At 41.9% G+C, this 25,633-nt stretch overlaps 1 protein-coding gene across 1 annotated transcript in view; it reads right to left on the reverse strand.

Moving 5' to 3' along the window:
* Nucleotides 1-3,549: 3,549 nt before the first annotated feature.
* Nucleotides 3,550-25,633, reverse strand: part of ADCY10 (adenylate cyclase 10) — a 77,392-nt gene continuing 55,308 nt past the window's right edge. Inside the window, exons 22-32 of the mRNA XM_061119784.1 lie at nucleotides 24,932-25,163; nucleotides 22,940-23,047; nucleotides 22,249-22,430; nucleotides 17,446-17,602; nucleotides 14,112-14,316; nucleotides 13,937-14,033; nucleotides 13,277-13,392; nucleotides 12,268-12,385; nucleotides 9,831-10,026; nucleotides 4,482-4,670; nucleotides 3,550-3,711 (exon numbers count right to left, since the gene is read on the reverse strand). Coding sequence (XP_060975767.1) covers nucleotides 3,550-3,711; nucleotides 4,482-4,670; nucleotides 9,831-10,026; nucleotides 12,268-12,385; nucleotides 13,277-13,392; nucleotides 13,937-14,033; nucleotides 14,112-14,316; nucleotides 17,446-17,602; nucleotides 22,249-22,430; nucleotides 22,940-23,047; nucleotides 24,932-25,163 — 1,762 coding nt within the window. The remainder of the gene's footprint in view (nucleotides 3,712-4,481; nucleotides 4,671-9,830; nucleotides 10,027-12,267; nucleotides 12,386-13,276; nucleotides 13,393-13,936; nucleotides 14,034-14,111; nucleotides 14,317-17,445; nucleotides 17,603-22,248; nucleotides 22,431-22,939; nucleotides 23,048-24,931; nucleotides 25,164-25,633) is intronic.

Here is a 25,633-nt window from a genome sequence, read left to right on the forward strand (position 1 = left end):
GGATTTTGTGTGTGCTACTCTCTCCACAACAAACTGTGGAAAATTCTTCAAGAGATGGGACCATCACATCTGCCTCCTGAGAGATCTGTATGCAGGTCAAGAAACAACAGCTAGAACTGGGCATGGAACAACAAACAGACTGGTTCCAAATAGGAAAAGGAGTATGTCAAGGCTGTATATTGTCACCCTGCTTATTTAACTTATATGCAGAGTACATCATGAGAAATGCTGGGTTGGAAGAATCACTAGCTGGAATCAAGGTTGCCAGGAGAAATATCAATAACCTCAGATATGCAGATGACACCACCCTTATGGCAGAAACCAAAGAGGAACTTAAGAGCCTCTTGATGGTGAAAGAGGAAAGTGAAAAAGCTGGCTTAAAATTCAGCATTCAAAAAACGAAGATCATGGAATCCAGCCCCATCACTTCATGGCAAATAGATGGGGAAACAATAGACACAGTGGGAGATTTTATTTTCTTGGGTTCCAAAATCACTGCGGATGGTGACTGTAGCCATGAAATTGCTTGCTCTTTGGAAGAAAAGCTATGACAGACCTAAAAAGTGAAAGTGAAGTGCAAGTCACTCAGTCATGTCCGACTCTTTGTGACCCCATGGACTACACAATCCATGGAATTCTCTAGGCCAGAATACTGGAGTGTGTAGCCTATCCCTTCTCCAGTGATGACAGACCTAAGACAGCATATTAAGAAACAGAGACATTACTTTGCTGACAAAAGTCCGTGTAGTCAAAGCTGATTTTTCCAGTAGTCATGTATGGATGTAAGAGTTGGATCACAAAGAAGGCTGAGCGCTGAAGAATTGATGCTTTTGAACTGTGGTGTTGGAGAAGACTTTTGAGAGTCCCTTGGACTGCAAGGAGATCAAACAAGTCCATCCTAAAGGAAATCTGTCCTGAATATTCTTTGGAAGGACTGATGCTCAAGTTGAAGCTCCAATACTTTGGCCACCCGATGTGAAGAACTGACTCATTAGAAAAGACCCTGATGCTGGGAAAGATTGAGGGCAGGAGGAGAAGGGGACGACAGAGTATGAGATGGTTGGATGGCATCACCAACTCAATGGACATGAGTTCGAGCAAACTCCGGGAGATGGTGAAGGACAGGGAAGCCTGGTGTGCCGCGGTCTGTGGGGTCCCAAAGAGTCAGACACGACTGAGTGACTGAACAACAACAACTCTCCCCACCATGCTGTTTACTGTGTACACACCTGCAGTGTAACTACAGTGAAACACAGACTTCGCTGGTGACTCAGACATTGAAGAATCTGTCTGCAGTGCAGGAGACCTGGATTCAATCCCTGGGTTGGGAAGATCCCCTGGAGAAGGGAATGGCAACCTATTCTGATATTCTTGCTTGGAGAATTCCATGGACAGATAAGCCTGGTGGGCTACAGTCCATGGGGTTGCAAAAAGTCAGACATGACTAAGCGACTAACATGGGCTAAGTGAGTTTGACTTGTATGTCTGTTTCCTCTACTGGATGTATGAGCTCACCAAGATCAAGAATTGTGTCTTTTACATCTTTGTATTTTAATCTCTGATATTTAATCTATGCCCAAATGCACAGTGATTAGTAAAAAAAAAAAAAAAAAATGTTAGCTGGGTGAGTATATAAGTGAGTGATTAAGATGAATGATACACAAAATAATGGAGGTGGCAAGAGAGCACATGGGACAACACTTCACCATCTAAGAATGCAACAGTCAACTACAAATTGGCACTTGCCAGGAGCATTTGCCAGCAAGTGAGCAACAACAGGGGCATTTGCCATCTGCCTGTGCTGCCGCATCTGCTAACCTTCAACACCCCCTGAAGGGAATACAGGGTAGAGAGTGAGGCACTCTGTGCTCCAGAGAAACTGGTGGAACAGGTTTTTAGATAGGTATTTTCGGGAACTGATTTCATGATCCCAATCCTTGTAGCTCCTCGTATCTAGAAAAGCACTAAATCCTTCAAGGTGACATCAGCTCCTCGTGACTAGCAGAAAATCTCGTTTAACGTAAGCGCTTCATTGCACTGCACTCCCCTTCACCAAAATCCTATATGTTGACTCCTCCACTGCTGCTTCGGAGCAGTGCCTCAGAGCTACCTGAAGAGCTGCCTTTCAGGCTGCAGTTCTCATTTTCCCCAAATAACACTTAGCTCTCAACTCTCACGTTCTGCTTCTTTTTAGCTGACACAACTTTCAAGATGACAGCTTTGAACAAGACAATATTTACATGAAGCTTAATATTTGATGCATTAATTTAAAACCAGTCATGTCTGATACTAATTTTTTTCACTCATATAGCATGTTATGATTTTCAATGCCTTTTCATCTTTACTGTCTTGCTTGATACTCATACTCATGTGCTGAAATAGGGAGGTTAGGTGACGAGCCCCAGGAATAAAGTATGCTTAAAGAAAGCTTATGTTGGAACGTAATGCCCTGACCTCCCAGCCTGCTGTCCTTTTCACCAGGCCAGGGCCCAGGCCTCTGTGGCTAAACTGCTAGTACCAACTGGCATTATCCAACCTCCTTAAGTGGTTACCATTCAGTTATATCACCAGGAGGAAAAACCACGGCTTTGCCTCTTGCATTAAAGGACAGTGAAACGTTAGCCTGTTAAAAGAAGGCTCATGTGGCACACTGCTTTTGGAAATCACTATGAGAATTTGAGGTGTCCATTAAAGTCAGACATGAAAAACCTCCTTCTAGGATCGAAAGGTGAATAAAGTCAACAAATCTCCTCCGGCAGCTGGGTTTGTGAAATGAACCAACAGGACGGAACAGCAGCAACACAGGGAGCAGCTGGATCTCCACGTGCTCCAGGGGCAGCGTCAGAGCAGAGAGCCTGTGGCAATTGCTCTGTCTGCCAGGGAGAGACAGTGACCGCAGACGGCTTCTCCAGCATCTGGGAAATGAAGCTACATGCTATTACTCTGCTAAACACAGAAATATGTCAACTCTAAGCACGGAAAGACACCCACCTCAAAACTGCTCATATTTCAATTTTGAAAAGTTTATTTCCACAGATACTGGATGCATGCAGTCAGAGGGGCTTTGGAGGCTGCAGTCAGGCACAACAAAGACGTGTCTTTTCAAATTTTGACCTTACAGACCATGAAGAGAAGTCGCTATTTTTTAATCCTGGGCAACATACAAAAGACATAACAACTGGACATTTAAAAATAACCATTTTCAGTTTAATAGATTACATATAAGCCTATCCTATCTGTCACAAAATGTATCATTTTGTTACTAAAATTTTTCAATCTGATACAGTTCTGCATGGGCTGAAAATAAACAAGATAAGCTAAAACAGCATTAAAAGCAAAGGGAATTTGTGCAAAGCTAGAAGAAAGGAAAGCATGACACTGCCAACCCTCTCTGACTCGCCAGACAAAGGAGAAACCAGAGGTCTGGTTCTGTGTCTGAACAGAAGGGAACATGCAGGAACCTGGAAGATGCTGCCTATATAGAAAGGTTAATAATGGATAATCACAAGAGAATGAGTCATTAAAATCTTTGTTCTCTTTCATGAAAGGTTAGAAAGGATTGTCCAGAATATTAACTTTCATCAGGAATTTGCTTTTCTGAATATCCTGCATATTTACCTTGCCTGATACAACTTTTTCCCATGATGGGAGATTCAAGAGTGTTTGAAGCCATTGGTCTTCTGTTAACTCGGAGTTTGAGTACCACCATTCCTGAGAGGAGAAAGAGAGAACACAGAATTCATCACTGCTCCTCAGCTTGTGTGGTCAAGAGTGGTCTAGTAACAGAAATGGTCAAATGTACCTGAGCTTCTAAAATGAACAGTGACTTTTGCTACCCAAACTAGGATAACTCTAACATACAGAGGAGAAAATTCATTTACTTATTCAACAAATGCTGAGTATAAGGCACTGCGTTGGAGACTAAATGATTTTTGTGTTCTAATTGTTCATATTCTCGAGGACAGGCAAGACATGCACATGAATACAGCATAAAGTGGAAAGTGGTGAGAGCTATGAGAAGGTGGTGGTGGTGTTTAGTCTCAGTTGTTTCTGACTCTTTGCGACCCCACTGACTACTGCCCGCCAGGTTCCTCTGTACATGGGATTTTCTAGGCAAGAATACTGGGGTTGCCATTTCCTCTTGTAAGAGATCTCCTGACCCAGGGATCAAACCCATGCCTCTTGTGTTTCCTGAATTGGCAAGCAGATTCTTTACCAATGAGCCAACTGGGAAGCCCCGTGAAAAGGTAGAGATCTTGCTAAAGGGGATTGGAAGGAGGGGAGGATCCCATGAGAACTCAAAGGGGGAGAGGAGGTGCAAATACCAAACCTATGGATATGTCATCCCTTTCAGTAAGAGTACAGAAAAGCCTCTGACGGCCTTCCACACCCAGTGAAATCCAAAGCAGGTAGTGGGCTTCTTGGGTTCCTTAACATCCCCTGTGAGCATCTTCCCCAGCTTGCTAGCTGATGCTACATACTTTGCTCATGTTCAGCCAGCACTTCTCCAGCACATTCCCTTGAGTTTCACAGAGCTGTAAAGCTGTGTTCAGGAAGAGGTCACAATTCTGCCCCTCTCCCATTAGTATACAGACATAGGCCATCAGATGGTAGAGCCTCGGGTAGAAGACAGGCCCAGTGGTGTTCTGAGCCACCAGATTCTCCAAGTTCTAAAGGAAAAAGCAACATAGTGGAATCAGAAAGGGATCCTTGACTGAAAGGATTTTTCCATCTCAGATGATTTGGGATCATTTCAACGGTATAAGCAATCAAGTAAAAAAGCACCGTACAGAAACATACATAGAACGTAGTGGAGATTAGATGATACAAGTCAAGTAGAGTGGCCCCAGTGGCCTACCCCAACCAAGAATGTGATATGGGTCTGCTCATTAACCCTTTTTGGCAACCATTCTTAAAAAATAAAACTGAGTCCCTCTGAAACTCAGTTCCCCTGCTGAGTTTATGATTAACTTCTTTACCCAAAACTTTATTCTCTTTCTTGTCTTGCCCCATTCCCCTCAAGACTTTGACTTGAGGAGTATCGAAGAAAGCAGGAGGCTGAAACTGAGTGAACTCCACAGGGCCCTCCCATGTACAAAAGCCCTCCTATGTCCCCTGTTTCGTGTTTATAGAAAAAGGCTTAAGTCTCCTAGCTCTTCCCTGAGTTCCAAAGGGCAGATTCAAGCAGTTACTAATTAGGGAAGTAGGGGAATATAGGAAAAAACCAGTCAAGAAACTATAGTTCAGTGGTAAAAACAGAGTCTGAGCTCTTCCCCAAGGAAAATACATGACAATCCAATACATATCTTTGAGTTCTTCTGCAGGAACTAAGACCCTCACCCAGCTACAGGATGCTGACTCCATGCTGACTGTAAAACAGACCCCAGACTGGTTAGAACCAGAAGTTTGATGATTAAGATTTGTGAAACACCACCCGGTTACCTCACCACCAGCCAATCGGAATAAAGTCATGTACACTGCAGCCCTCACTCCAAATGTTGCCTTTAAAAACCTTTCCTTGAAAGTCATTGGGGAGTTTGGGTTTTTTGAATATGAGCCACCCATTCTCATTGCTGGGCCTGACAATAAACGCTGTACTTTCCTTCACCACTACCTGGTGTCAGTAAATTGACTTTGCTATGTGGCCAGCAAGCAGACCCAAGTTCAGTTCAGTAACAATAGCAACATTTTCTTTTGCTTACCAAAGCAATATAATTTTTAAAATTTAGAGAATTATACCTCAACTGAAAAAAAAAATGTAAACACTGAAAAGGAGGGAAAGAAGGGGAAAAACAAACAGCACAGAATTAAAAAAAAAAAAAAGGATAGAAAAAAAAAATCACTCATAACCCTAACACCTAAAAAAAATTATTTTGACATTTGGATATACACTTTGACATTTGGATACACATGTTTATTTCTTTGCTGTGGACAGGGAATGTTGCCCACCATCCCAGTTCTACAAGAATCAAACCATTAGTCACTGCAGCCACCCACCAATGGTGTGCCTGAGAAAAACAGGACGTGTCCTGTGCTTTGGATACTGGTCATAGATAGTTAAGATGCATATCTAAGGAATAATTTCAATGAATCCAAATCCTTGCATCTTCTATACATAGAAAAGTGTTAAAATCATTAACTTGTGATATCGTTCTTTGTGATTAGCAGTAATCTTTTGATGTTTTTCCCAGGAAAAACTCCTATATATCCAGCCCCCTTCCTTACTTCCTCAGAGGAGTTACTCAAAAGCTATCTGTGAGGCTGTCCTCCAAGCTACAGCTATAATCCTCAGAAAGAACCCTAAACAAAATCTAACTTGCAACGTCAGTTGGCACTAACACACACACACACACACACACACACACACACACACACACTCATACTCACCACAACTGGTATCATACTAAACAGCACTTCAAAATATTTTCTTCTCATTTAGCACAACATTATGAATCTTTTCCAATGACATGATTCTTTAACATCAGATCTCACAAATCCAAATGCTGACAGAGTCAAGTAAGAAACATAAATAAGAGGTAAGATAAGATAAGAAGCAAGGAGATTATGTCATACTGGAGAGAGTATGACCTAAATGCCACCCTTCATCAGTTCCAGCCGATAGCTGCCACTTAGAATTGGGGCTTAGAGTCACAAATTCAGATTTTTTTAATGTGAAAATGTCTTAATGTTTAAATATACCATTTCTGACTAATATATATATATATATATATATATATTTAAGTTGTGTCCATCGCTTTTGTGAACCCATGGACTGTAGCCTGCCAGGCTCCTCTTTCCGTTGGACTTCCCTGGCAAGAATGATGGAGTGGGTTGCCATTTCCTCATGCAGAGATAACCAGCATTTTGAAAGGCATAGCACTTTTTTCCCCCCTAGTTTTTTAATACTATAAATCTGAGATCAACATCTTTATATACATAATTTTTGTTTACCATCTGATTATCTCCTTAGGGTCATTCTTAGGAGGAGAATTAAATGATGTGCATATTTTAAAGATATTTATGCATTTTGCCAGAATGCTATCTAGAAAGTTTATGAGAGTCCTTCAGAGTATTAATGTCTTTTCTGTTGTCTGCTAATTTGACCATCAACAAGACAATGTCTTATTCTTTTATTTCATTTACTTCAATATCATTGAAAGCAGAGGAACCAGAGATCAAATTGCCAACATCTGTTGGATCATAGGAAAAACAAGGGAATTCCAGAAAAGCATCTACTTCTGCTTCATTGACTAAAGCCTTTGATCATGTGGATCACAACAAACTGGAAAATTCTTCAAGAGATGGGGATACCAGACCACCTGACCTGCCTCCTGAGAAACCTGTATGCAGGTCACGAAGCAACAGGTAGAACTGGACATGGAACAACCAACTGGTTCAAAATTTGGAAAGGAGTACATCAAGGCTGTATATTGTCACCTTGCTTATTTAATCTACATGCAGAGTACATCATGAGAAAGGCCAGGTTGGATGAATCACAAGCTGGAATCAAGATTGCTGTGAGAAATATCAATAACCTCAGATATGCAGATGACACCACCCTAATGGCAGAAAATAAAGAGGAACTAAAGAGCCTCTTGAGGAAGGTAAAAGAGGAGAGTGAAAAAGCTGGCTTAAAACTCAACATTCAAAGAACTAAGATCATGGCATCCAGTCCCATCACTTCATGGCAAATAGATGGGGAAAAAGTGAAATCAGTGCAGACTTTATTTTCTTGGGCTCCAAAATTACTGGGGACAGAGATTACAGGCTTGAAGTTAAAAGACACTTGCTCCTTGGAAGAAAAGCAATGATAAACCTAAACAGCATGTTAAAAAGCAGAGATATCACTTAGCAGTCAAAGGTCTGTAGAGTCAAAGCTAGGATTTTTCCAGTAGTCATGTACAGATGTGAGAGCTGGACCGTAAGAAGGCTGAGTGCCAAAGAACTGCTACTTTCAAACTGTGGTGTTGGAGAAGACTCTTGAGAGTCCCTTGGACTGCAAGGAGATCAAACCAATCAATCCTAAAGGAAATCAGTCCTGAATGTTCATTGGAAGGAGCAATGCTGAAGCTGAAGCTTTACTTTGGCTACCTAATGGGAAGAGCTGACCCTTGGAAAAGACCCTGATGCTGGGAAAGACTAAAAGCAGGAGGGGAAGGGGACAACTGAGAATGAGACGGTTGGATGGCATCACCGATTCAGTGGACATGAGTTTGAGCAAAGTGCAGGAGATAGTGAAGAACAGGGAGGCCTGGCGTGCTGCAGTCCATGGGGTCACAGAGTCAGACACGACTGAATAACAACAACAACAAACTTCAATATCATAGAAATAGATTGAAACATAGAGTTTTCCTGACTAAACTGTTACATGTTTTCATCTATCAATTATTTACTCAAGAAATTAAACATCTCCTGTGTGTAATCAACCCTATGGGACATTCCCAGAACAAACCATTCACACCACATCCTCTGCCTTCACTTGTTTGTAGAAAAGCTATATAGTCTGTCTCCCAGGCCTCCAGTGAGTCACAGAAGACCGGCTCCAGAATTAATGGCTGAAAGGATATGACTGTGTAGTGACAAGAGTAGCAGTTAGGCCGGGAGAACTGACAACAATTTAAACAGTACATCAGCCATACGGCAGCCACAGACTCTGTAGTTCCTCCCTGAAGTAACTAGATAACAGGACCTGTTATACATTTCCTGAGTTGTTTTATAAACGCTAAAACTCCCACCAGATGGAAGAAGTTAACTACTTAACGACCACAAGATGTAGCCCCCAGACCTACTAGAGCCTGAGGACTGATCATGTTAACCTCTGTGACATTGCTCCGCCTCCTCCCCATCAACCAGTCAGAGAACTGTGCTTGAGTCAATCACATACCCTGTGACTTCTGGGCTTCTTGCCTTTAGAAATGCTTCCTTGAAACCTATTGGGGAGTTCAGGTGTTTTGAGTTCTAGCGGCCCTGGACTCCTCATCTGGCACCTTACAGTAAAGGCTGCACCTTTCCTCACCATAACCCAGAATCACTAGATCGGCTTTACTGGACTTGAGAGAATGAACCCAAGTTTGGTTCAGTAACGTATGTAAAAGGTATTGCTCTATGTTCGGCGGGAAATACCAAGTTTGATTTTGTGTTCTTTTGGGCTCTTTTATTCTTTCTAGTCCCCACCTCTACATCTCCCTCCCATTCCTGGGCTTCCCACCTCCATCACCTTGAAATCGCAAACTCCTAAAGTACAAAGACGATGCTTTACTCATCTTTGCTGAAATCCCAATAGCAACTATCATGTTTTTCGCCTGTTTTGTCTTTGGGATGGGATTCCCAGGTGACTCAATGGTAAAGAATCTGCCTGCCAACACAGGAGATGCAAGAGATGCGGGTTTGATCCCTGGCTTGGGAAGATCCCCTGCAGGAGGGCATGGCAGTATTCTCCAGTATTCTTGCCTGGAGAATCCCATGGACAGAGGAGCCTGGCAGACAACAGTCCATGGGGTCACAAAGAGTCAGATGTGACTGATGTGACTGAGCACAAGCAGGAGCATGATTCATAAATATATCTTGTTTAGTAGTAAGTTTTAAAAAATGGAAATGCATGCACATACATAGAGAAAAATTTGGAAAGTGATTTCTCAATATGCATAAAGTGGTTATCTCTGAGTAGTAAGGTAAGTAAGGCAATTCATATTCTGGGATAGAATTACCTTCAAAAACTTACCCTACAAACAGGTATAACTTCTGCAATCAGAGAAAGTAATTATCACAGAAGATAGAGAAAAAGCCATTTAAGGTATGAATTACCCTGGAAACCAGAGAAGAGGCCTCACCTTGAGTAGGTCAACTCCACTGTCTTGAGCATTCTCTGATTGTTCTTCAATTTGCTTTTGAAGGTAGAGAACTTGTCCTTCCATGTACCTACTGATGCTTATGCAGTAAAGAGCTGTTGGGGTTCTTCTTGACACAAGATTTTTGGCTCTATTGGAAAATACGTGAAAGCTGTTCCATTCCTGAAGTCTGGCATACCTATTTTACCACAGAAGAATAAGAAATATCCATATCACCCTTAGAATGGGCTGGTTTTCTGAAATGGTCTCTCTAGAGGCCAGAATGTGGGTCTCTGGAACCCTGCCACTGGCCTATTCAGGGGAAATTATCTGATGTGGAGCAAGGACAGAATAGAACTTTTTTGATGATTTGAAATTAATAGAATTGGGGGGAATACTTGGATGATATTAGGTACCATTTAACTCTCAGACTCTAAAAAGTGAGGGAACTCCCTGGTGGTCCAGTGGTTAGGACTCTGTGCTTCCACTACTGAGGGCCCCAGTTCAATCCCTGGTCAGGGAACTAAGACCCTGCAAGCTACGCAGTGTGGCCAAGGGAAAAAAATTTAAAAAGTGAAACAGAGCAGGCTGATTCCAAAGAGAGAGAGCCTAGGCTAAAACTACTCAAAGTGTGGACCATAAACAGGAATCGTCAGCATCACCTGAGTGCTTTTTAGACATGTAAGCTCTCTGGTCCAATCTAGATCTACTGAATCAGACACTCTGAGGATGGGACCAGAAATCTGAGTTAATGGACTCTCCAGATGATTCCTATGCCCATAAAGTGGGAGTAGTATTGTCTTAAGCTAAACTTGTTGCAAGAACTCCTCAGGGAAGATAGAGTAGAATAAAAAATTAAGGTGATTTTTGAATTTTAGATTCCTTGAACTTTAACTCACATGTGCAAATTAATTTGACTTTGAACTTCCATTTCTTCAGACTTTAGCTAGCAAAGCGTAAATTAAATTAAATTTTAAATCCAAATTTTTGGATTTTAATTTCTCCCAACGAATTTTATAATAAGAGGAGATTTCTGTTTGAATATGAAACTGCTGTAGTCTGTGGTAGCACTTTATAAAGGAATGTCTTCGCATTGTCATTTAACGTCATCATAAAATCTCTAAATATTGGACTACATGACTGCATATGTAATTTGAGATGGGAAGTGTGTGTGAAAGTCACTCAGTCATGTCTGACTCTTTACAACCCCATGGGCTGTAGCCTGCCAGGATCCTGTCCATGGACTTCTCCAGGCCAGAATACTGGAGTGGGTAGCCTTTCCCTTCTCCAGGGGATCTTCCCAAAGCAGGGATTGAACCCAGGTCTCCTGCATTGCAGGCAGATTCTTTACCTGCTGAGCCACAAGGGAAACCCAAGAGTACTGGAGAGGGTAAACTATCCCTTCTCCAGCGGATCTTCCCAACCCAGGAATTGAACTGGGATCTCCTGCATAGCGGGCAGATTCTTTACCAACTGAGCTATGAGGGAAGCCCACATGACTGCTTATATAATTTGAGATGGGAAGTGGAATAGGGAATAACTTTCAAGTCTTGGGGATGGCTGTGGCAGTAATTTAGTTAATGTTCTGGAGCCTTACTATTAATCTACTTCTTTGAAGCTAAGGTCATAGTTGCAGGCTTACTGAGTTTAAAATGTATGGGTTAAAAGATGAAGCTTTAGCGGGTGAATGGCTTAATGGATTAATGGGGTAGGAGGCCTGCTTATTCCACCCTCCTGAAGCTTCCTTCCATGTGAGGGAGCTCCACTGGTGCAAAACTCTGCATTTCTTTCTCTGCCTCAGTCACACCTCCAGTGGTAAGGAGTGACTTAGTTGGTTGGTGACTTTGGGACAGGAATTAGGCAGGTGTAGCTCTCTTTCATCTTGAGAGTCAGTGAGAGCCTGACTCACACAGAGAGCATGGTACTACCTGCCTTAATGGGGTAGAGAAGGGGCAGAGTTTTCTAGGACTTCTTGCTGCTAATAGGGAAGTCTAATCCTGAGGTTCAATATCAAGAAGCTCACTTCTCTGCAGATATAAGCCATGTCCTCCAACATGGACTCTATCAACAGTGATTACGATTCTATCTTGGGGGTGGGGAGGGGGCAAGTGTGCTATATATTAGTCTCCCTCAAACCCTAACACTTCTCAGAAGGAGGAACTCTTTTCTTATCCATCTCTGTATTAACACAACATGCTTTGTATGAGATAAATGCTTGTTGCACTGAACACAATTTAAGCAGCATCACTGTTCTGGCCTTGGTTGAGGGGGACGGACTAGGTAATCCCCACTGTATCTTTCTGAGTAAATCTGCTCCGTCACCTTCAATCTGTCTTAAAAATTACTTTCCCTTTCTTTCTTTTTAGCAAATCTCATAGAACTCTTCCAGGCTTCAACATTTTCAAATTTGGGAATTTAGTGTTATGCAACACAGTGTTACCAGATAGCGATACATGAGTAAAGTCCCAGGAGCATTCCACTTTGGAATTTGAGGATTCTGTTATCTTCATTTTGGTGTATGAACTGCAAACACTCTTCAAAGGGTCTATAAACAAAGCCTTTAAAAGAAGAGAAACAGGAGGGCTTGGCAGGTAGATTGAGAGTGGAGGGGTATCATCATCTTTCTGGCCTAGTAACTCCCAGAATAGTTCCCACTGTGAAGAGAGGTCTCAGTCTCATTCCTTTGTTGAGTCCAAAGGGTCCCGTAGACATCAACAACCAGGTGGCTGCACTGCCCTGTGTTTGCTGAGTTTCTGCTTTTATGGAAGTTTATGCATATAACTTACAAGTACAGAGTGTCAGCCACGCGGAAGTGGGGTTTAAAACAACCTCCCTGCTTGCATCTGAGGAGTCAGCCTCAGTGCAGCCTGGGACTTCTCAGTCTTCCTATCCACACTTCCCTTTCTGGCAGCAATAGCTTCATCCCCTTTTGAAAATACAGGTGAGAAAGAGAATGCCCAGGTTGGCAGCTCTGGTTTAATATGCACACTGAGGCCTGCCTGCCTGGTATAAGCTGAAGATTATCAGAAAAGAACTAGTTTTCCAAATCACCAACAGCTACCAGTGAATGAAACCCTTAACATTAGCAGCCCTGTCCTTCACTTTAAAGCATGAAATCTCTAAGTATATCCTGTTAAAAATTAAATACCCTAGTGGAACGCACATGGTAAGACACCATCAGTCACGCTCACTGTCACTGTGGGACAAATGATCTGACACATTAACCGGCAGCTTAAATTCTAAACTTTCTTTTTCTTGGTCCTTTATAATCCTTGCACTTTCTAGATGGCTCCTTAGCTCAAAACACCAGGCTCTCCCCTTCCCTTCCCTGTATGTCTTTCTAGCCAGAAACCCAGAGGTCTCAATACCCCTGCCCTGACTGCTGCCACACCACACCAACACAACTGCCATGGACCCCCAGTTCTCATAAATTCCAAGGTCATGCTCACCAGAATAAAGCATGACATCCAGGCAAATAAAATAGAAAAATGCCCTGCTGAAGATGTGCTCTTCTGCTACAGAAAGATCCCACAGCCACCCCAGAACCTGGATCAGCTGCTTGTATCTATGAAAAAAAAAAGGTGGTAGGATTAAAAAATGGTGGGGGGGAAGGAAGTTCAGTCCTAGTCTCAGTTCTGCCCAGTAATGCAAAAGCAAATACAATCCTGAAACAGACTTCAAACCTACTCCTAAATCCCAAATTGACTCTGTTCAATTGTTCTTTCATAGACCTCTCTATGAGGGTGGCCAGAGTCAGATCAACTTGTGCTGGGCCTCTGGGCTTGGTTGCTCTTCTCTGGGCATTTGCCTCTCCTACGAGAGTGTTCCCTTTCTGCCCCCTGGCAGTGGTGGAGGCCTGATTCTCACACTGGGGGTGACTGTCTGGCCCTCTTCCCGTCGCTGGCCAGAGCAACCAGGGCAGAGATGGTGCCTGGGCACGAGTTCTGTGAGACAGCAGTGGCATCCACAGGGTGGTGATCATTGGTTACACCAGCTTTCGGTAAGCCCTACTCCCTTCCCCATCCTATGGCCAGGGTTAAGGAAATCCAGAACATTCCATAAGTATGTCTTTCTTTCTCTCATTTTGGCAAGTTCCTTGAGATAAATACCTGTTTTTCAAGAAGAGAGATTTACAAAGCCAGCAGAGGACCAGATAGTGTTTACTGGGATTCCGAAGCAATGACCACATCTTGTGGGCTCGAGAACCTGGGAACAAAACAATTCCAGTATAGTTCTGGCTATTACTTGTATTTGCACGCCCTTTCTTGACCAGCCAGCCCTTACCTAAGTCAATGGCCAAGTCCAGATGACCCATCAGGAGCTTTATATAGCCAAGCCTATCGGCCACATAGGTCATGATTTCAACGCCCTCGCGTTTCAGGGGGAGGTTGAAGATCTGCTTCATGGCCATGACCTCGTATTTGAACCACACATCCTGGTAGCCAGCTAGATGTTGATATAGTGAATAGTCCAGGTAGGCCTTAATGATCTGAAATGGCAGCAGTGGGGGAAAGGAAGAGAGATGGGGCGAGACTTAGATGGAGCCCAAAGCAGAAAGACCAGGATATCACCCAATACTGCCAGAAAACATGGATCCATTGAGCTTTGGAATGGAGCTGGACATTTGACCAAACATGGGCTTAGATACAGAAATTAAGCTGAGTTCCTGCAGTTTAATGCATGAGTTCATGCCTTAAACATGAACTATGTAAGACAAGCTCAATGGCCCCTTTTGCCCATAGAGAGTCCTTGACAAAATATAAGAACCTGAATTTTTGTGAAAAATAAAAGCAATAGCTTATATATGTGGATATATGACTGCATACCAGAAGGCCTGGAAGGATTTATCCCAAACTGTAAAAAGCAGTTTACCTATTTGTTGCAGTTGGAGGAAAGATTTGAGGAACTTTTTATTTTATGCATTTCTGTTGATGTTTAATTTAGTGTTATAACAAGCATGTATTACCTTCATTATTTAACAATAAAGAAAGGTTGATTTGGTTTTGTTTGCTTTCAAAAAAAAAAGTGAGGATTAGTTCTAAACTTAATTGGGAGATTTATGACAAGTTGGTTACTCTTTAAACAGCTCTTTAAAAATGATAAAGTTGCTCCAAGATAGAAATGTTTAGAGAAGGCTGAAGAGAAAACAGTCCCTGCTACAGACACAGTTTACTACTAAAAAGTAAAACACCAAAACCCCCACAAAGCTCAGAATACATATAAACTATTTTGAAAAATACAAACAGAAGAAAGACAGAACCTCACATGGTAGAATGGTCTGGAGGCATTTAGGGAATTCCTTTATTCATTGTTTAGAACGTGTTTCAAGATAATGCGGCCAGTAGGGAGGAAACCCGGTGAGAGAAAGAAAATTGTTGGGCAAATGAAAAATCAGATCTATAATAAAGCCTAGTTCTTCTCAGATTTGGACCGAGAGAATTGAGGCCAACTGCTTCACTTTATGGGGAAAATATAAAGCTACAGGTTATGTGATTTGCTAGTAGTCACACCACAGATAGATGGAGAGTCCTAGAAACTTCTCTCTCAGTCTTTTTTTAAATAATTATTTTATTTTTTATTACAATTTTTTGTCTTTATTAACATTTGGTTGCACTGGGTCTTCATTGCTGTGCGTGGACTTTCTCTAGTTGTGGTGAGCAGGGGCTACTCTGTGTTGCAGGGTACTGGCTTCTATTGCCGGGGCGTCTCTTGTGGAGTCCAAGCCCTAGGAACACAGGTCCAGTAGCTGTGGCCCATGGGCTTTTAGTGGCTCTGCAACATGGAACTCTTCCCAGACCAGGGAGTGGACCTGTGTCCCTTGCACTAGCAGGCAGATTCTTAACTACGGGACCCCTGGGGAAGCCCTGGAAACGACTCCTGGTACCCATTCTGTTTCTTACTGTTATCCCACACAGAGCACCTCATCTGCTTTGAGCACCCAGGGGAGGTTTCCCTCCTCTTCTGGTCTCAATCACAGCCATCTTGTTAATAGGCATCTTTTGATTCACTTTCCAATTTTGATTTATCCCTTTTATGTCTTCCCTGCCCCTTATTCCACCACACGTTTAGGAGCTAGCCCCAAGGATAAAGGAGAAGTAAAGCATTTCATTCAAAAAAATATTTGTTGAGTACCTACTACATGGCAGACACCATTCTAGGAACTCAGGCTGTGAAGAGATCAAAGCTAATTGCATAACATCAAGAAATTTGGGTCAGGAAAAATAGTGAAAGAATTTGAAATGGGCCAAAATAAAACAAAACAAAATCAAAATGTGTCCTATCCAGCTTACTTACCAAGGTAATCTCTGCTTTTCACTGTCTTTGGGCTACTTTACAATTCTGTATACTATAGAAAACTGGTAATAATGTAAATGACTCTTTTTCATAGAAATATAAATATTTGGTGGAATATAGGTGATTTTATTCTTGCTCTGTGACTTGACTAGTTTTGCATACATTCATAAGTTAAATTCTCCTGGGAACCAGTTGTAATATCTCACTAGTTCTCTCACTAATTTTAATGAGCTCAATAAAATCTTTGATGTGTGCTCTTACATTTTTTTGTTTTGGCCATATTGTGCAGCTTATGGGATTTTAGTTTCTTGACCAAGGATTGAGCTGAGGCAGTGAGAGGTGTGAGCAGAGTCCTAACTTTTGGACGAGCAGGGAATAATTTTATCTTTTTAAAAAGAATTATCCTTTTACATTTTCTTTTTCACTTTCATCCTCTTATGTGTACAATGTGGTGTTTTCCAGGAGAGAATCAGGTGACATTACAAGGAAGTGTAGATAGAAGCAGATTGAGATTTTAGCCTGTCTTCTGTGAAATCAGACATTAAGGTATTTGCAAAAATGTAATACATGCCATTCTCACTAAATTTTTTTGTTTGGGGGAATAGCATTTTTTCCAATGACAATGTTAATTATATTCATATGTCATCGGTTAATTTTCTTAAAAAAATTTTTTTAAGTAGGATCCTAGTTCCTTGACCAGGGATGGTACCTGTGCCTCCTGCAGTGGAAGTATGGATTCTTAACCACCGGACTGCCAGGCAAGTCCCCCCAAAATATTTTTAAAGTACATCAGTTTTTGTGTCATATATGGCAATATTGGTAGATACAACCTATATAAATGTATGAACCCATATAAAGGTATATAAACCCATAGAAACATACAAACCCACATAAAAAGCTATTGCAGGCATGCTCAGTCACTTCCAACTCTTTATGACCCTGTGGACTGCAGTCCACCAGGCTCCTCTGTCCATGGGATCTTCCAGGCAAGAATACTGGAGTGGGTTATCATGCCCTTCTCCAGGGGATCTTTCCGACCCAGGGATTAAACCTATGTCTCCTGCATCTCCTGCGTTGCAGGCATATTCTTTAACCACTGAGCCACCTGGGAAGCCCATAAAAAGCTACTAGAGGTCCTCAATTATTAAAAGTGTAAGGGGATTCTGGGATCAGAATGTTTGACAACTGCGGGCCTCAGCAGAACAATTCATCCTGGAAGGCCTTTATTATACCTTCATGATTTTGAATTTTGATTGGATTTCATCAGGCTTTTCTCTCCAAATGAGATTCAGAAATATAAAAAGCAGCTATAAAAATACCCTACCTGGAAATCATCTTGAGTTTCCAGTGCAGTATTCACTTGCATCAGAGCTGCCAGGTGACAATAATACTTGTAGTGGAAAAAAAAATTTAAGCTATAGATTTGCCACAGCAAGGAGAAACAAGTGGTTTGCTGATAAAGCTGTGCCAGCCTCTTCTTCCTGTTAAAGGACACACATGGGACAAAAGAAAAAGAAATCATCACCAACATACTTGAGGGAAGCACAGGTGCAGTCCTCAGTACCGGCTTGGGGGTCTAAATAGACTTGAGTTCGAGGCCTATTTCCCTTACATGTAAATTAAGTTTACATGTTGTGTCCGGCTCTTTGCGACCCCGTGGACTGTACTGTCCTTGGAATTCTCCAGGCCCAAATACTGGAATGAGTAGCCTTTCCCTTCTCCAGGGGATCTTCCCAACCCGGGGATTGAACCCAGGTCTCCCGCATTGCAGGCAAATTCTTTACAAGCTGAGCACCAGGGAAGCCTAAGAATACTGGAGTCGGTACCCTGTCCCTTCTCCAGCGGATCTTCCCAACCCAGGAATTGAACTGGGGTCTCCTGCATTGCCAGCAGATTCTTTACCAACTGAGCTATCAAGGAAGCCCCACATGTAAATTAACATGCACATTAATTGTTTTTCAGTTTCAGCAAGCAATGTTTTTTATTGAGGTACAGTTGATTTACAAATGTGTTAATATCTGCTGTATAGCAGTGATTCAATTACACACACACACACACACATATATATATATATACATTATTTTTTAAAATATTCTTTTCCATTGTGATATATCACAGAATATTGAATATAGTTCCTTGTGCTATACAGTAGGACCTTGTTGTACATGCACATTAGTTTTTATGAAGCCCATTTTCTCCATTGCAGAGTGGAAAGCATAATGCTTTGTGATGATTAGTTAAGATAATTTATTTATATGTAAGAGCACAGAGGTAAATCATTTTACTTACATCTATAAATATTTATTTATAATTTATTTATATATAAGACCTGTCCCCTGTCAGGTCACTGCCATCTAAGTGAAATTATTTGAAAAGCACATTTATATAATTTTATCTCATTTGAGCCTGACAACAACCCCATAAGAAAGGAAGGAATAATTAACCCCATTTTACATAAGCAGAGAGTGAGACTCAGGTTAAGTAGTTAAGTAAAAGTAACAGAGCGAGAATGTAACGGTGTCAGGACTCCAGCCCTGGCCACCTCCAGCCCAGCCAGTCCAGTATGTCATTTCCTATGCACATTGCTGTCAGGCCCTAGGTCTCAGCTCAACAAACGAATGAGCACTTTAAACAAATCCATTCTGCTGTGGTCTGAATTCATCCCCCCAAGGTTGAATTCTAACTCTTAAAAGTGACAGGATTAGTAGTGGGGCCTTTAGGACACAATTAGGTTATGATTAGGTGGAACCTTCTTGAATGGGATTAGAGTTCTTATAAAAGTTCCTGGCCCCTTTCCACCAAGGGTGGATATGACAAGAAGTCTTAGGAGGGCCCTGGCCTAACTATGCTGACAGCAGGACCTCGGACTTCCAGCCTCCACACCTGTGAGCAATAATCTTCTGCTGTTAATAAGTTACCCAGCCTGTGGAATTTTGTCATAGCAGTCCAAACAGACTAAAACACATTCTGACTATGGGATGGAATGTCGCAGGAGATGGTGAACTTCCTGTGCTGGAATTGTTCAAGGAAAGGATGACTGACCACCTTCTGGAATGTTTGGGGACTCAGTCTCAGCCTCCACAAATCATTTAATTGATAATGTAGCCCCCAATCTTTTCTGTTTGTGATAAAAATGGGATCCTAAACTGGCTACAATATTAGTAATTTAACAAAGCCAAGAAAACAAAATATAATTATAAATAACTATCAAAAAAAGAGATTTTAAATAAAGTTGAGAAGGAAGAAAAATATCATAGAGATTCTTTGAAAAAAAAAAAAACAACAGTATTTATTTATTTGGCTGTACAGGGTCTTTGACTGTGTGGATCACAATAAACTGTGGAAAATTCTGAAAGAGATGGGAATACCAGACCACCTGACCTGCCTCTTGAGAAACCTATATGCAGGTCAGGAAGCAACAGTTAGAGCTGAACATGGAACAACAGACTGGTTCCAAACAGGAAAAGGAGTATGTCAAGGTTGTATATTGTCACCCTGCTTATTTAACTTATATGCAGAGTACATCATGAGAAACTCTGGGCTGGAAGAAGCACAAGCTGGAATCAAGATTGCCAGGAGAAATATCAATAACCTCAGATATGCAGATGACACCACCCTTATGGCAGAAAGTGAAGAGGAACTAAAAAGCCTCTTGATGAAAGTGAGAGTGAAAAAGTTGGCTTAAAGCTCAACATTCAGAAAACTAAGATCATGGCATCCGGTCCCATCTCTTCATGGCAAATAGATGGGGAAACAGTGGAAACAGTGTCAGACTTCATTTTTTGTGGGGCTCCAAAATCACTGCAGATGGTGATTGCAGCCATGAAATTAAAAGATGTTTACTCCTTGGAAGGAAAGTTATGACCAACCTAGACAGCATATTAAAAAGCAGAGACATTACTTTGCCAACAAAGGTCTGTCTAGTCAAGGCTATGGCTTTTCCAGTGGTCATGTATGGATGTGAGAGTTGGACTGTGAAGAAAGCTGAGTGCCGAAAAATTGATGCTTTTGAACTGTGGTGTTGGAGAAGACTCTTGAGAGTCCCTTGGACTGCAAGGAGATCCAACCAGTCCATCCTAAAGGAGATCAGTCCTGGGTGTTCATTGGAAGGACTGATGCTGAAGCTGAGACTGCAATACTTTGGCCACCTCATGCGAAAAGTTGACTCATTGGAAAAGACTCTGATTGATGCTGGGAGGAATTGGGGGCTGGAGGAGAAGGGGAAGACAGGATGAGATGGCTGGATGGTGTCACCGACTCGATGGACATGAGTTTGAGTAAAACTCCAGGAGTTGGTGATGGACAGGGAGGCCTGGCATACTGCAATTCATGGGGTTGCAAAGAGTCAGACACGACTGAATGACTGAACTGAACTAAACAGGGTCTTAGTTTAGTTGCAGCATGTGGGATCTAGTTCCCTGACCAGGGATCAAACCCAGGTCCTCCTGCATTGGGTTACAGGTTCTTAGACACTGGATCAGCAGGGAAGTCCCTATCCTAGAGATTCGTAATGAAGAACTCCAGGTATTCTGTTTAGACACTGACAACATTCATTCTGTTGTGGAAATTAGTTTTTAAAGGTTCAAAGGAAACATGGAGAATGTAAAATCCCTTATAACAGGGAGTTCATGAAGCTATGGAAACTCTGACATTAAAGGTGTTTTTTTGTGTCCTTATTTTTGAGATGAGAACCTTTTGACTGGAGAGCGTTTTAAGTTCTGTAGTTTCTTCCTGATCATCAATTTTTCTCCTTCTCCTCTTGTGCAGGTACTTCTTATTCCTTTTACAAAATGTGGCTGTATATTAGGCTTATCGGATTTAGGGAATGAAAATATAGGATGCTGAGTTAAATCTGAATTTCAAAACAATTCTTTTAAAATGCATATGCCTTAAATATCTTGTGTGATATAATGTATACTAAACCAAAAAAATCATTCATTATTGATCTGAACTTCAAATTTAACTAGGCATCCTTTATTTCATCTGACAACTCTCTTGTGACCCAAACTTCAATTCTCTCTTATCTCACAGAGAGATCTCTGCTGAACCTCTCCCTGCCCCTCTCTCTCCTGGTGTCTTGTGAAGCAGCAGGCTTTAGATTTTCAGGAGCCCAACCCCAACCTGCAAAGGAGTTCAGATCCACCTCATTTCCAACCCTGCTCCCCTCCACCCTACCCCTAGTCAAGAGAACACTTTCAGGAAACTGGGGAAGGCAGTTTTTGGTGAGGCCGCAAAAGGATTGCAGCCATTTGCTCATAGACATAGATATTTGTATCTCAGGCAGAACCTGTAGGAATATTGCTACTGGCCTCTCCCGAGGTGGAACAGATTATCTGTCAGTTCTTCAGATCCCCAACTAGGTGACACCTCTTTTGGTATGAATTCCTAGGTAGGTAGAATATATTGTAAAAAGTTTGATGTGGAAAATTTTAAACATACACATAAAACAGAAAAATATGAGGTACATATACCCAGCATTCAGCTCCAACAGCTGTCAGCATTATTATTGCATCTGTTCTTTTACTCACTGTTTCCCTCCCCTACACCACCTCATTATTCTTTGCAGTTCTTTTATAGATAAAATTTACATGTTGAAATGTATAGATCTTAACGGTATAATCTTGATCGATAGATACCCTCTGTAACCCACAAATTTTTCTATCTATGGAGATACAAAAATGGGTGGGCCATTTTGTCTTTTAGCAGATGTCTTCAGGACCTGCCATTTTCCTCTGGGGCAGGGACAATACCCAGGGTTTTGGCACTGACTTGGAAGATGACTTTTGACTGAGGCTCTAGGAACAGGTGGTGCAGATTCCCATTGAAACATGGGTGGCCAGGAGGTTAGCGGGTGAGATGAGCAGGGGAGGCACTGGAGTTCTTCTTGCAAAGGGCTCCTTTGAGCTTTTGTCACCTGAACTCCTTTTGGCAAAAGCTGCCTGTTAAGTTGTTCTGAGGCATCCCAGCCCTGGCCTGGGAGCCCCCCCAACCTCTCCCTCACAGTGAGCCCCCGGACCCCTCACGCCTGTTAGAGGCCCACTCTTTGGGGACTGTTGGACTATGTGTAGGTCTCTCTCCTCCTGGGGAGTGAGATGAGACCCCTAGCTCTCTGCAGCTCTTTCCTTACCCTGGAGGTGAGCTCTCTTGGGCCTGCTGATTCTGATTCACATAATGAAAGTGTCTGTTTTTTTCAACCCGAGTCTGGAGAAACAAGGAGATTAGGTTGTAAGGAAAGATTCTATTGAGGAGCTTCAGAGCCTTCCTCAGCATTTTTTTGGCAAGCACCATCTGGCCCATGTTGAAACAGACCTAGAAAGAGAAGAAAGGGGAAGAAAGGAAAGAAAAAGGCAATGATTCCAAGCTTGGTTTAAATGTTCCAAAAATATGTAATTTAGGAATCCTTTTTTTAAAAAAAGTAATTTAAAGCCCAGGAACAAAATCCCCCTGTGCTTGGCATAATCTGAAATGTTTCTTGGTTATATCTGCGGAAGGATTGTTGAATGACTAGGATTTTGCATCCTCATTGTTCATAATCTACCTCTGAGAAAATGTTTACTTATTCCTGTCCCTTTTTTTTGGAGGTTGTTACAAAAAATATTTCATAAAGCTGTCACTAAGAGGCTAAGGAAGATCTTGCCACAGAAAGTGATGGTGAGGAGGTTTGAGTCCCAGGCCTTGGGGTCCTGGAGTCTTGGAAAAGATCTGTAGCAGAGGATGGGAGGAGGATGTAGAAAGTATAGGGATGACTTCTATTACTTCTTCTATGTAAAGCCCCAGTGATAAATAACAGATTAATCACGTTTCTAATGATTTCTTACCTGACCTTTGAGGGTAAAAAAGGTAGCCCATTCAAAAGTCTTACTCCAAGATTTGTCCTTCTTGAGAATTTTCAGCAACCTCTCTCCCTCATTCAAATATAGATAAGCCTGCAACCACACAAGGAATAGAAAGTGTTGAGTCAACAGGGACCAGGACCACAGAGGGGCCATTGTCCCAAACTCGACTGAAGGAAGAGAGTCAGGACCACTGTAGCTCCTGATCCCATCTCTACCTTTAGCCCCCGGTCAGAAAGGAGGGGTGGAGAAAGTTCCTGCTAAAGATACATATCATCTTCATGTCCATCTTGGTCACTGAATCTCTCACACTAGAAGACGAATCTAGAAATCTCCTTTCCTCATGTTGTCATATAAGACATCTTACCTGATGTTTTCCCCAAGGCAGTTCCCCTCTTTGAGTACTTCCATCCCCAAATTCCCTATTTCCAACTATGTACTCATGGCTCCTGAGACCATCCCCACATCCCTGAAGGCCAGTCTCTACTTATGGAATGAATCATGAACTGTTTCCTTTTTTTTTTTTTTTCTGGTCAGGGCCATCTTTGGGAGGTAGAAGAGAAAGTTAAGCCCCTGAACAAACTTTGTCACTTCATCTGCAATGTAACATTGTTAAGACAGTCTTGGCACATGTGAACACCAAGGCAAGCTCAGACTTGAGGAGTAAAACAAGGTGAGACGATCTCCCCAAGTCTCATGCAGTCTAAGTGGTATGTGCAGAAGGCTGGGTTTCTTTGCTGGGAGAGGGCGATGCAAATGGCACATTTTGGGACCTTGCTCTGGGCTCTGCTTCCAATCACTGTTTTCCTGAACATTCTCCACTCCCTGTAGAGTGAGATGAGGGTGAGCATAGGCTCGGCAAGTTGGCCCCCAAGGCTACCTAAACCTTCTCTTTCTGTTATTCACTGGCCACATCACCCTCTTCTTCACATATGTGTATAAAATACATACAGGAGGCTTTCCTTCAAAATACTTGAGAGAACCAGAGCTTACTGACATTTTTAATAGTTTAATTTACAAATTTTATGTAAATCTAAGGTGTAGGGGTTAATTAGGCCACAACTATAAAATCTGGATTGGCCCACCAGTGCAGGCATGAAGGGTGGCAAGTGGCTACTCAGGGGTGGGAAGCTCTTCCTGAAGCTGGCTGGAAGTCAGATGAAGCAAGGCCCAGAAAGACATTTCCTCGAATGAGTTCATGGAAGCTTAGTCCAGCCAGCTACTCTGTGAAAAGTGATCTAAGGTCAAATAAGTTTAAGAGAACTAATATGTCCCAGTCCTAGCCCAACCCTCTGGGAGATTTCTGTGTATCTTAGCATATGAACGCTCTGAGTATCTGTAGTACAGAAACCTGTTTATCTTTATTCAGTTCAGGGCTTCCCAACTTAACAATGAATTCTTTCATTTAATTATATGTACCAAATCCCCACATTTCTAAAGGCAGACTGCCCTGAAACTTATTTACAGTTATCCTGGAGAAACATTCACTAGAGCTTTGGTTAGCCTAAAGGTATGTACGATAATTTAGCACAAATTACATGAAGACCAAAGTGAGTGAGCCCCTTCAGAGATCACAAGAGTAAAACTAGATTTGTTCTTATTCAAAGACCTACAGGTATTGTGCTGACAGATATTTGGGGAAGACAGAGGGCAAATGCAACTGGGACATTACTGAGGAAGTCTCTACTGAAACTGAAGAGTTGAGACCAGAGTCTCATATAGGTAGACAATCCATAGCAAGTTTCCAAAGGTGGCAAAATAATGTATAATGGTAGTTGTGGTTTGTTCTGACTTTTTTTAATCTCAGGTCATTTGCCTTCTGAGCAATTTGATTTTCAAAGGAAGAGGGTACTGGCAGGAATCAAGAACACGAAGTAATTAAAAACAAAAACAAAAAAAAACCTAGAGCTTCCCTTCTGGCTCTCTGGTCTGTAAGTTGTCTCAAGGATGGAGGTGATCTGGGTAGAAACAGCTTACCATATAATTATCATCCAAGACGAGATAAGCAGACACAAGTTCTAGGAAGTAATATAAGGCTTTGTTGTTTTCTCCCAAAGCAAGAAAATGGTGAGCCAGAGGCATGATGACAATCTCTAGGATCTCCTCACACTGGCAAGATTCCAAAGGGATGACGTCATCTTCAGATGTCCTCATTTTTGTTATAATGATATCAAAGAAACTCAAGATCTTTTCTCTTATTTCTTCAGAACTGTCCAAATGCAGAAATAAATAGGAGTAATAATTTGTAGATATAGATAGGATTTGATATGAAAATATCTTTTAAAACAAATGAAAGAGCAAGATAAGAAAACCTAATGTAGGGACTTCCCTGGTGGTATAGTGGTTTAGACTCCACTGCAGGGAGCTCAGGTGGTCAGGGAAATAAGATCCCACATCCCACACAGTGTGGACAAAAAAAAAAAAAAGAATGCTAATGTAGATTTCTTCCATTTGATAGGTTTTAGCATCTGTAAAATAACTCAGGAAGTATGAATCAGATATTACTATCTATGTATTTTCAGAGAGGAGTTACATACAGCAGAGGACATGGGGTGGGGTGGGGTGCTGCGGTCTGTCTTGGGAAGGGCCCACCAGGATCCTGCTCAGTTACACAATGACTGATTAGACTTAAAACATAACCCTCTGACTTGTGCCTTAAAGAGCCAGAGCACTGGCCAA

This window comes from Dama dama, chromosome 20, assembly GCF_033118175.1.
Source record: "Dama dama isolate Ldn47 chromosome 20, ASM3311817v1, whole genome shotgun sequence".
Taxonomy (NCBI): Eukaryota; Metazoa; Chordata; class Mammalia; order Artiodactyla; family Cervidae; genus Dama; species Dama dama.